We start from the raw sequence: 12,482 nt of genomic DNA on the forward strand, positions 1-12,482 counted from the left end.
AAATGCGTATTTAGCGTGGCGTAAAGTGGCACGTCAAACATTCATAACTGTCTAAAAATTTGACATTAAAACTAATCAGTTTTATCAAAATGATGTCCATGGAATATTTCTGGAAAGGTCGAAAGGTAAAATATAAGATTCTAAAGCCTTTCTGGGATATTATAACGGATTATTTAGTGATACTTTTGGCAATGTTATCTGTTGCTGTTGCTGGTATGGAGATAACATCTGGCAGTTTTGAATGTGTAGCAGTTGTTGACTGTCCTCATGTAACAAAGTCAAATTTGAATGTAACTTGGCCTCAAGCACACCTAAAATTTCCCGATGTATGCGCAAACTTCTACCGTTCTCAAAATTCAAACTTTGTGGCAAGAACGGAAGTCGTTACAGATCATAAAGTCAATATTATATACAAAAGTTTTGTCAATTTAGAATGCAGAAAAAGCGCAATTCCAAAATATTTGTCCTATTTGTGGCTCATATTGTTCGTCGAAGCACTGTGGCTATTGGTTCTTAACGATTTCTGGTTGAAGCTTCCTTTAACTTCATCGGTAATTAAAACATTTGTTGATCTCGTGATGGCGTGTTACGATTCGCCATCCTCAAATTTTGCCGTTACACGTGCACTGTTCCAGAAAAATTCCAATCGAAAGAAAAGCTACGTCAGACTCACCATGGAAGATACTTCCGACTTGACCGATCAAACTTACAATTTTGATTTCCTTCCAGACACTACCTCCACAAGTGAAATGATGGGTTTGTATGAAAAAGTGCAAAAACTAAAAGAAAACATCTCAACATCTCATCCCATTATAAATATTTCGAATCTCTACACTATAAAAAGTTTCTTACAACCTATTTCAGCAATAATATTTCTCGCTATTAATATTTATTTCTTGATTAAAGATTTAAAAGCGGACACAATGATGTGTACACTTACCCAACACATTCCCATCCAACACGATTATTTCTTATGCTCACATGGTTTAGCTCCAACTCTGTTTTGTATTGTTTGCATTTATAACATTGATTTATTTCTGAATTTTTTAATATTTTTATCAACAGCTGTTTGGAATTTCCGTTTGCGTAATAAAACATATGAATACGATTTTAAGAACAAAATACCTAGACAAATTGCTAAGAAGTTATCTGATATATATCCAGAAGAGGGAGATTTAGGTTTTCTCCTACATTATTTGCATTCGTACAACAAAATGTTCGTTATAAGGTTCGCACATTTGCTTTCCAAAAAATATAAGAAGAAATTTGTGGCACATGCATTGAAAATGAAATTTCCTGTTGCAGATTTAAAAACCAGATTAAAAGAAAAAAAAGAATTGTCTTTTACTGAACTTGGAGGAATTCCTCCCACCATTTTCGATCAGAGTATTTGCGATAAAATTTTGAAACTCGAATTTACTGAGTGCCATCTTGAACACGATGATTTTAAGGACTTTAACAAGTTTACCCAACTTACGTCTTTATCCATTGTAACGTGTGGTCTGGAATCTATTCCGAGAGGAGTGCTTGATTTGAAAAAGCTTAGAGAACTACGTCTTGATGGAAACTGCATAAAGAAGATTACTGCTGACATTGCAGATTTGGAAAATCTATCCATCTTATCTTTAAAAAAAAATCACCTTAAGAAAATTGATCCTGGCTCATTAAGCAAAATAAAAAGTCTCCACTCGCTTGAAACTTACGGCAATCCTGATTTGGAACATCAAGCTCTACGTGATGAAGTTGGCAAACTTGGGTTGTCATGCTTATTTCGTGGAAAGTATTACAGGTAAGCTGAAAACGGCTGAACAAAACAAAATACACATTATGCAAGGCTGCAAAGAAAATTATTTCTTACAATTACTTTAAGGGTGAGAAATAAAAAATGAAGGAAAGAAAAGAAGAAAAGAATGCATAAATGTGTATTGGAGAAAAAATGAAATTGATTACCTGATCACGATATTTTATTTAAGTCGGGTGATGTTCTTCATAATTTCCCTTCGCTTTTAAAGAAAATTCATGAAACATTTTTGAAAACCAATTATTCTTTAAACTCGCTCTTCTTTTTCATAACATATTCATCATACTTAATGTAATTAACTGTAAATATAAAATAAAGTTGAATTGAACGTTGAATTTCAATCTGATATATTACAGACTTTAGCTACTTTGTTTAATCAACGTAAGATGGCAATTTTGTAAAAATCGTTGCAGTATTTGCAATGCTGACGAAGCATGTTTAAAGTGCTTGACACGAAAATTTTGCTATATGAATTTTACTTTCATTGAGCAGATATTGCAAAATGACAATGGTCTCTCTGTACCAGTTAATGCATATCACTTTTCATCCTCGAGGTGTTAAGGCTTTTGTTTGTTCGATTTACCTAACTTGTGACGTCACATATTGCATATGGAACAAGAAATATTAGGTATGTTTGGTATTTTACTTCAACATGGTAGAGTGACCTTCATAATGAAGTTTTAGTCGTGTAAAATGCTAACTACTAGTATCAACATAAAGTTGTCAGGAAACATAACAGTATTTGAAACATTGCGACAACTCATTCTATAATGTGACGTCACAAGTAAGGTTAGTTCGAATTAATAAAACTTTAATATCTCGAGATTTAAAAAAGACATGCATAAATTCTTTTAGATAGTGCGCTGTCAATTAAAAAATTCTGCTCAATGCAAACATAATTTTACTTGTAAAAATTTCGTTTCATAGGCACTTTGTGAATGCCAATAGAAAACAGAAATTGCTAAATTACAATTGTGTTTGCATGTATTTATTACACCTTTAAATGAAATTTTACGTAGAAGGAAAGAAACGTGTTGGAATTTTCTGTAATGTATATATGAAAATAAAATAGCAATGAGGATTTGGGAAATTTACGAGCCTCAAAACTAGAGAAGGACAGTCAGCTAAACTTCTTGTGCTCGATTGCTTGGAATTTTTTTTTTCTTACATGGAAGTGATATCGTTTTGTAAAATCAACTATTCCAATGAATTATTTTCATTTTTACTAAAACAGGTCATTTTGGTGAAAGTTATTCTTCCTATATGTATTTTAGAAATGTCTGATATGCAAATGTATTGTGAACGATTTTTCTAATCTTTTTCATAAAGTATGCATGCACGATATCATTATGCCAATATATGCAATGCTAGAGATATTATACCTAAATTTCTCTGGTACAGTGCAGCAATTACAAAACTGCAGTACTGACTGTTGGCATAGAAACACATTCATTTGTCATAATACAAAGTAATGTTTTTCTAAATATTTATTTTGTTTCGGATACAGTAAATGAGCTTAAAAAACTTAACAACCTTCTCATTCATCATCTTTTTCATAACTTAAATATAAAATGTCGCATGATCATGCAAAGATTTTCGAGACATTTATGTTTTCCACATTGATTAAAAGTTCAGATATAAATCAGATGACAGTCACAGCAGCAACAACGTATGTTTTGCCATTCGATTGATGATTGCACCGGTTCTCCATGTTCAGCACTAAATCGTTTAATCGTTGGTAAATGAGTGTAACGTGAATTGACTGTCTCGAGTAGTTTGGTATTGCGCATTGCATAGCCTTTCGTCAAGACGAACCCTGAAATTAAGAAAGATTCTATGTTTCTAGAGTTTCTGAACAAATATCGTGTTGCACAGCTCGTCAACTGATACGAGATTTTTGTATCCGTGAAGTACACGTACAAATTTCGTGATATGTATACAAAGCAATGTCGTATATGATGATATAAATCAGTTACAGCAGCAACAACGTTTATTTGACCATTCCATTGATTGACTGTGCATTAAACTATAGTTATTTCAGTAGATATTGGGAGTGGGGATAGATGGAACGACATCAAACTTTAACAAAAAAAGGCCAATACGCTCGTCAGTCACAGCATTTATCTTTTGACAAAAATTAACAATTGAAATTAAGAACATAATTTTTTATCTTTTGATCCACCAAGCATATGATTATAACAAACTACATTGGGACGGCATTCCAGAGTCTTTACTAGCTAATTAAGAAATAAAAGATGTTTAGTGTGTTTGCACTGGCCTATGAAAACCGAGGAGACCTTTGGAAGAACTCGAGAGCAGATCAGTACAAGTCCGAGACCGAAGGTCGAGGTTTGAACCGGCTTGAGAGTTCTCACAAACGTCTCCGAGGTTTGCATAGGCCAGTTCAAACACGAAAAACATCTTTTATTTCTTTTATAAAATAAAAATAATGCGAAACAAAAAACGTTTTGTATTCTTCTAATGTGTACTCATGATTGATTTACAAATTCTCTTTGATTGATTGAATGATTTGATTGTTTGGGCTAAGACGTTTTGCATAGGCTAATGCAAACACAGCTCTAGACTAATCATGCAGCGCACGCGTTTCATTGTGTTTATTTTATGATGCTACATGCAGCAAGGTTATGTTGGTGTTATTTAAAGTAGCATTCGTATTAAATATATTAACCGCTGACCATATACCAAATATGGTTATATGAACAAAAACGTGCTATAAGTATTTCTAGTAAGAAAGTAAATGGTTTGAACCCGGGAGTATCGTTATATGTTTGTAAATGATGATCGTCCAGGTTAATGAAGTCCTGAGAAGGACTGTTTTTGATGTTGTTGACCGACGTTTCGACAACCTTAGCGGTAGTCATCTTCAGAGTCAAATGAGGAGTAAACGTCAGGTTAGCCGTATTTATTGTCTGGTTCTTACGTCATGTTCTTATGGTTCTTATGGTTCTCTGGTTCTTATGTCTGGTTCTTACAAACATATTTCTAGTAAGGTTGATTATTGTTGTGCTATCTAATGTAAAACTCTTTTTTTTCTTAAATAAAATAAACCTTCTGAACCATTCGCGATCCACCGACATATTCAACAGGTTATGGGCCCAGACAGCGTTAGCGAAGTTTGTTAAATAAAGAATAAGTTGGTATAATTTCTTCGATTAACAAAATGGCGGGCGAATGGAAAACGGCAACAATAGTTCCTTTGAATGGATCAAATTATGTAACCTGGAAAGTTCAGTGTCGAATGGCTTTGATAAAGGATGGGCTTTGGAGTATTGTCTCCGATGAAGAAACGTTTCCTGATGACAAAGAATCAGAAGCATATGCCAAATTTATGAGTCGAAGAGACAAAGCTCTTGCGATCATTGTTCTTTCGGTTGACCCATCACTTTTATATCTGCTAGGCGATCCAAATGATGCTGTGGCTGTTTGGAAGAAACTATCTGATCGCGTACTTGGGCGAACAAGCTTGCGTTGAGGCGACGATTGAATAATCTGACGCTAAACGATGGAAATTCGTTGTCATGTCATATTAAAGAAATGACGGAGATATTCAATGAGTTAGCAGTAATTGGAGCGCCGATGGACGATGAAGACAAAGTTGTTACATTACTTGCAAGTCTTCCAGAGAGCTACAATGTGCTTGTAACAGCACTAGAAGCAAGCAATGAAGTACCTGCAATGGAAGTTGTTCTTGAACGATTGCTGCACGAAGAGAGAAAGCAAAATAAATAGAGATAAGCATTCTAACACTTCCGAGAAAGTTATGATGATGTCAAAAGAGGACAATAAACCACTAGAAAAGAAGAAAGCGCCAAAATGTTATCATTGTGGAAAGATTGGTCATATTCGACGCTTTTGTAAGGAATATTCCAAGGAAAAGGAAAAGGAAAGAAAGCATGACAAACAAGGCAATCAGAAAACTTGGAAAGATAAATCTCGTCAAACTGAGAGTTTAGGTCTTGTTGTGCAAAGTCTTGCTGTTGGGAACAGGAATATTCCTGGTGAGACTTGGATAGTCGACTCAGGGGCTACCAGTCACATGTGCAATAACAAACATCTATTAGAAGACTTTCAAAGTATAGAAGATCATGTGCATGTAATGCTTGGAGATGGAAAATCCTAAGTGGAATCGGAATTGGTACTGTAACCTTAAACACAATTCTTCAAAATGGAAAGGTACAAGAATGTAAATTGCATAATGTACTGTATGTACCACAACTCAGCTACAACTTGATAAGTGTTGCAAAAGTCACTGATGCGGGAAATGCTATCAATTTTGATCATACGACATGTAAGATTTTTCGCAAAGATGGAACAGTGATTGGTATTGCAAAGAAAGCTGGAATTTTGTTTGTATTGGATTGCAAGTGCACGTTTGAACACGTAAAAGTCATGAATGAAGAAATTGGAACATCTGATGAGATGCTGTGGCATCGACGTCTTGGTCATCTTGGAGGTCACAGATTGAGACAAATGGTGAATGAAAATTTAGTGAAAGGATTAAATTTTGGCATCAAGAAGAATTTAGAATTCTGTGATGAATGTGCAAAAGGAAAGCTTCATCGTAATTCGTTTCCTCGTGGTGAAGCAAACAGAGCGTCTGATCCTCTTGGTCTAGTGCAGAGTGACGTCTGTGGGAAATTAAATGTAAAATCCCATGGTGGTGCAGAATATTTCTTGACGTTTACTGATGATAAAACTCGATATGTTTGGATTTATCCTTTGAAACAGAAAAGTGAAGTATTCAGCAAGTTTCAGGAATGGAAAGCTTCTGTCGAAAAGGCAAGTGGGTTTAAACTTAAAACCTTAAGAAGCGACAACGGCGGCGAATTCACGTCGAATGAATTCAAGAGCTACCTAAAATCAGAAGGAATCAAGCAAGAGCTCACCATACCAAAAACACCGGAGCAAATGGTGTAGCTGAACGTCTTAACCGAACGCTGATGGAGTCTGTTCGTACCATGTTGATACAAGCAAAGCTGCCGCAAAAATTTTGGGTTGAAGCACTTACTACAGCCGTGTATCTACATAATAAAAGCCCCACGAAAAGTCTATTGAAGATGACACCATTTGAAGCTTGGTCAGGTGTGAAACCAGACGTCAGTCATTTAAGAACATTTGGTTGTGTTGCCTATGTTCATGTACCAAAGGACGAGAGAACAAAGCTGGATTCAAAAGCTAAGAAGTGTGTTCTGCTGGGATATGGTTCAGAAACAAAAGGTTATCGTTTGTTTGATTCAGATTGTTCTAGAGTCATTTTTAGTCGTGACGTCAAATTTAATGAAAAGCAATATGGATTTGAGTAGGAGCCTGAGACAAACGAGAGTCCACCTCGACGTGTGATCTTACAGCTTTCTGATGATGACGAGAACAATGACGATGGTGAAAACAACGTAGTTAATGACGTACCACTGGTTCTCCCTGTAAGACAACGACGCCCACCGGACCGTTACGGAGAATGGGTTACCATTGTCGACGAAAATAATGCAGAACCAAAAAGCTTTGGTGATGCACTTGCTGACCGAAATGTCGATAAATGGAAAAGGGCTATGCAGGAAGAGATTGACTCGCTCAATGAATATGATGTTTGGGAACTGACAAAACTACCTGAAGGACGTAAGGCAGTTGGATGCAAATGGGTTTACAAGATCAAACGCAATTCAAATGGCGATGCTGAAAGATTCAAAGCTCGATTAGGGGCGCAAGGCTATACACAAAAATATGGAGAAGACTACGACGAAACGTTTTCTCCAGTAGTGCGATTCGAATCAATTAGAAGTGTAATTGCCTTGTCAGTTCAGAGAAAGTTGCAGTTGCATCAAATGGATATCACAGCAGCATTCCTGAACGGAGAGTTAAATGAAGACGTGTATATGAAGCAACCGCAAGGTTTTGAAGACAACAATAGAAAGGACTACGTGTACATCCAGAAGAATGGAAGCATTTGGTTGGGAGAAACTACCTACACTAAAACCATTTTAAACAAGTTTGGAATGGAGAATTGCAAACAAGTAGGAACACCTGTTGAATCGTGTTCGAAGCTTATGAAATGCACAGAGGACAATGAGATGTTTGATAAACACAAATATCAGTCAGCAATTGGTAGTTTACTCTATTTATCTTCGGCTAAACGCCCTGATATAACGTTTGAAGTAAGCAACGTCGCGAAATTCAGTTCCAATCCTACGCAAGAGCATTAGACAGCAGTTAAGAGAATTTTCCGATATCTGAAAGGAACATTCGATTATGGCTTACATTACACACCCGAAACAAGTTTGGACTGCGTTGGATTTTCTGATGCAGATTGGGGTGGAGATATTAACGATAGAAAATCAACGTCCGGATTTATTTTTCCAATGAACGGTGCTGCAGTCAGTTGGAAAAGCAAGAAACAAAGCTGTGTAGTATTATCGACTGCAGAAGCTGAATATATAGCGTTGGGATCAGCTGTTCAAGAAGCAATTTGGATTCGTCAATTACTTAAAGATCTCAATGTTGATATGAAAGATCCTTTGAAAATCTACGAAGATAATCAATCAGCTATCTCCATGGGAAAGAATCCTCAATTTCATGGAAGATGAAAACATATAGAAATAAAGTATCATTTTCTTCGAGACCATATAGAAAAGAATTCCGTGAACATTCAATATTGTGCTACAAACGAGATGTTAGCAGATTTGTTGACAAAAGGAATAAGTAAGGAACAGTTTGAAAAACTACTACAAAAGATTGGAATCGTATCAAAAGAACAATTAGATATTTAACTGCGAATGAGAAGGAGTGTTGGTGTTATTTAAAGTAGCATTCGTATTAAATATATTAACCGCTGACCATATACCAAATATGGTGATATAAACAAAAACGTGCTATAAGTATGGTTGATTATTGTTGTGCTATCTAATGTAAAACTCGTTTTTTTCTTAAATAAAATAAATCTTCTGAACCATTCGCGATCCACCGACATATTCAACAGGTTATCCATTCTGCCAGTTGGGTCGTGTTTAGTAAATTCACACTAGAATTCTAAAAGTTCACCCACACTTATACTCTTACTCACCGAGTGGACTTCAAAATCTTCTCTTAGTTGTTCAACAACGATATTTTCACTACATGATTGCTTGATTGATTTAAGCTTATTTATTAGTCATCCTGCCATCGCTATTGTCGTTGCCCTTGATTAGAGAGAGCGGGACTTTTATGTCGCCCTCATTGTGTGTGCGACTAAATCATAATCAAATTTTATTTATTTATATATTAATTGTTTTTACATTGAGTGACAAACTAAAATGTTTGAAAATAACACGAGTAAATTAGCGTGATGGCCACGCCATTGTTCACACAAACGATCGAGGGAACAGAATACTACAGGCAAACCTCATTAATATTCGAAGTTAGATGTACTTGCTATAAAGAAACATAGAAAATTTCTATTGTGATTACTCTTTTACATACACTCGGAGAGTTCAGGTGGGAGCACGTCAATAATGAAAAGTGCCTTGGAATTTTTCATAGTTCTATTCTTTGCATCATTAAGAACTGAAAAATGTATACATGACATAACTACACCACTATAATGTAGCTATAGGCAAAGAGTTAGGGTACACAAAGTCTTGCTTTATTATCGGTAATGCAGCTAAATTCTTGATTTTTTCTATTCGCTTTAATTCGTAGTTCTTACACATCCGTCTAACTCTCTCCAGACCTCTATTTACCGGCCACCGGATAAATGAAAACTTTGTTGCCATGGCTAAAAAATGAAAGAAGGAATCTCCGGTGAGTTTAATTGTAAGTCAGCCAATTGTAGTCAAATCTTTAAATAAATTCTGTAAATATAGCAGAATACTCACTATAACTGAGCATTCTACACTTACTAGTGAAAGCAGAATGCGATAATTGTAGACAGTTTCCAAGCCACAGCAGTTCTGGATGCAAGATGAATATATTATATGTTTCGACATTATCAGAATGTCATCTTCAGTGCAGAATGGTTAGTGTTAAGTAATATGATACGTAATATGATATGAATAAATTAATTACAATGATATGATATGAATAAATATGAATAAATATGATATGAATAAATTAATTACAATGAGTAGGTTTATGATTTAGTTACAAAATAATAAAATATTTACAAAAAGGAAAAGAAAAATAAGTATTAAGAACTTATAACAAAAAATATTATTATAAAGTAAATATAGTGTTGTAGTGGTGAACTTGGATATTTAAATCGGGATTAGTTTTATTAATGTGTAGAGCTTCCTTGATTTTGAGTGAGAAAGTGGATTGATCAGTGTCGATGATTTTAAAACAGGAAGGTGAGAATTTGTTTTTACATGAAGGAGAGGCTTGAAGATGTTTGTAGATAGTGGAGTTTTTGTCTGTGTGAGTATGTTCCTTTATCCTGGTAGATAATTGGCGAGAAGTTTCACCAATATAGCGGGAATTGAATGAAAATTCAATTTATGGTAGTTTATCAATTTTCATGTGCGGGATGTAATTCCCGCTATATTGGTGAAACTTCTCGCCAATTATCTACCAGGATAAAGGAACATACTCACACAGACAAAAACTCCACTATCTACAAACATCTTCAAGCCTCTCCTTCATGTAAAAACAAATTCTCACCTTCCTGTTTTAAAATCATCGACACTGATCAATCCACTTTCTCACTCAAAATCAAGGAAGCTCTACACATTAATAAAACTAATCCCGATTTAAATATCCAAGTTCACCACTACAACACTATATTTACTTTATAATAATATTTTTTGTTATAAGTTCTTAATACTTATTTTTCTTTTCCTTTTTGTAAATATTTTATAATTTTGTAACTAAATCATAAACCTACTCATTGTAATTAATTTATTCATATCATATTTATTCATATTTATTCATATCATATCATTGTAATTGTTTATTCATATCATATTACGTATCATATTACTTAACACTAACCATTCTGCACTGAAGATGGCATTCTGATAATGTCGAAACATGTTTGCTTTCAAAAAAATCGTCGTTTTTCTCAAGTGTTTTTTAAAATTGCTGCTAATTAGAAATTATGGTAATATATTATATACTAATAGTAAGGTATGTTTACTTGATTCACATTACCACAACGTCGTTTATTTTTAATATTTTTTAACTGTCTCGGTATTTTAAATCTCGATCTTTTGAACGAATTGCAAATCGGGAGTATTCGTGTTTACAAAGGAAGTGACTGAAATAGTTTAGTAGCTAACAGGCGCGGATCCAGCTCCTTAGCTGACCGATGCATTGCGAGCGCCGAAGGCGCGAGCCACCGCTAGGGGGGTCTGGGGGCATGCTCCCCAAGAAAATTTTTGAATTTTCATTATCCGAGAAGCATTTTCCAGCGATTGTATTATATTACATATGAATACAAGTATAAGTGCTGCATAAGTAATATGACATCGTGTATATTTTATGATGATTGTTCGTCGTTCTGAAATGAGTACACTATTTACATTTAAAACATGTGCTAGATTATAGAATACCCGTCCACTCACTATCTACTTATATAATATGCCTTGTTGAAGGCTTAAGCCTGTATGGGTGCCTTTAAAAATGGACGGGTATTCTATAATCGCTCCAAAACATGCAAGCATAAAGGTAAATTTACTTACTTTAAAGGTCTTAGTTCTCCACTTTGCCAATGAATTGTCAAGTGCTTAGGTATTAACATTTCACTTGACATATCTCTCCCATTTTTACCCTTTGAAAAGGGATTCCAAGGAGAGGATTTTGAAATAAAAGTAGCAGCTCTCGTTTCATAGGTTCGACGCACTCCATTAATATCAAATGACTTCTCTTCTCGAAGCAGAGTACACAGATCGTGTTTGATATTCTCGACAGCCATGACTTCGATCGATGATTGCGAGTTATATCAAGTGATCAAATAACAATGCATTCAACTTTGAAGTTCAAAGTTGAATGCATCGGTGCAATGTGCCCACAATCACAAAATTATGAAAAATGCATCGCTCAGCGGCAAAATCTACCGTGACGTGAGGCCCTAAAACAATGGTTTTGCTGATGTCACAGTAGATTTCACGCGGAAAAGGACTCGGGACCGATGCATCGACCGATGCATCGCAAATCTACTGTGACGTAGCGATGCCTCTTCCATCTACCGTGACGTGCTGGCAGAATACTATTAAATTACTTACTAATTATGTATTCACGACAAAATTTCGCTAAATTTTATCGACTTTTCTTTCGCTATTTGTGTCATGGAATACGACAAAATTATCGGAGAACACAAATGTTATTTCTAGAACAAATTTTAGCTTAAAACTGCTAAATCTATAAGTTAACTAAACAATATATCACTGTCAAATGTGCGTTTTAAATAATTCGAAAATAATATTTGCTATTTATTTCATTAAAATGCAAACTCGCAGATTTTAATATCTAAATATTTTGACCGATGCATTCGCATCGGTTGCATCGGTCTAGATCCGCCCCTGGTTGCTAACCAACGTATACAAACTTTGTAATTTAAAGTGCCCCTGTCAAAAAAATGAAACTCACACATATGAATCTTTGTAATATGTACATAATGAAAATGGAAATCAGAATTAAATTAAAACGATTTTTGCCGAGTTATTGCGGTATGAATTGCAAAATTTTCAAATTTTAA

The 12,482-nt window shown here is 34.9% G+C and overlaps 1 protein-coding gene and 1 long non-coding RNA gene across 3 annotated transcripts; one reads left to right on the forward strand and one right to left on the reverse strand.

The window, feature by feature from the left end:
- Window positions 1-2,136, forward strand: LOC124455765 (volume-regulated anion channel subunit LRRC8A-like). 2 transcript variants are annotated; one of them, XM_047006399.1, is made up of 3 exons: window positions 2-756; window positions 1,522-1,789; window positions 1,871-2,136. In XM_047006399.1, the coding sequence occupies exons 1-3, from the start codon at window positions 90-92 to the stop codon at window positions 1,887-1,889; spliced, it is 954 nt and encodes a 317-aa protein (XP_046862355.1). In that variant the 5' UTR covers window positions 2-89; the 3' UTR covers window positions 1,890-2,136. The 2 variants fall into 2 exon arrangements, with proteins under 2 accessions (XP_046862354.1, XP_046862355.1); XM_047006398.1 differs by having other exon boundaries at window positions 1-1,789.
- A 7,061-nt stretch (window positions 2,137-9,197) lies between these two features.
- LOC124455780 lies at window positions 9,198-11,785 on the reverse strand. Its single transcript, XR_006952020.1, has 2 exons — window positions 11,467-11,785; window positions 9,198-9,566 (listed from the first exon to the last, which is right to left on the reverse strand). It is a non-coding gene; the product is annotated as an uncharacterized LOC124455780 (long non-coding RNA).
- Between the last annotated feature and the right edge of the window lie 697 nt (window positions 11,786-12,482).

This window comes from Xenia sp. Carnegie-2017, unplaced genomic scaffold, assembly GCF_021976095.1.
Source record: "Xenia sp. Carnegie-2017 unplaced genomic scaffold, XeniaSp_v1 HiC_scaffold_4, whole genome shotgun sequence".
NCBI lineage: Eukaryota > Metazoa > Cnidaria > Anthozoa > Malacalcyonacea > Xeniidae > Xenia > Xenia sp. Carnegie-2017.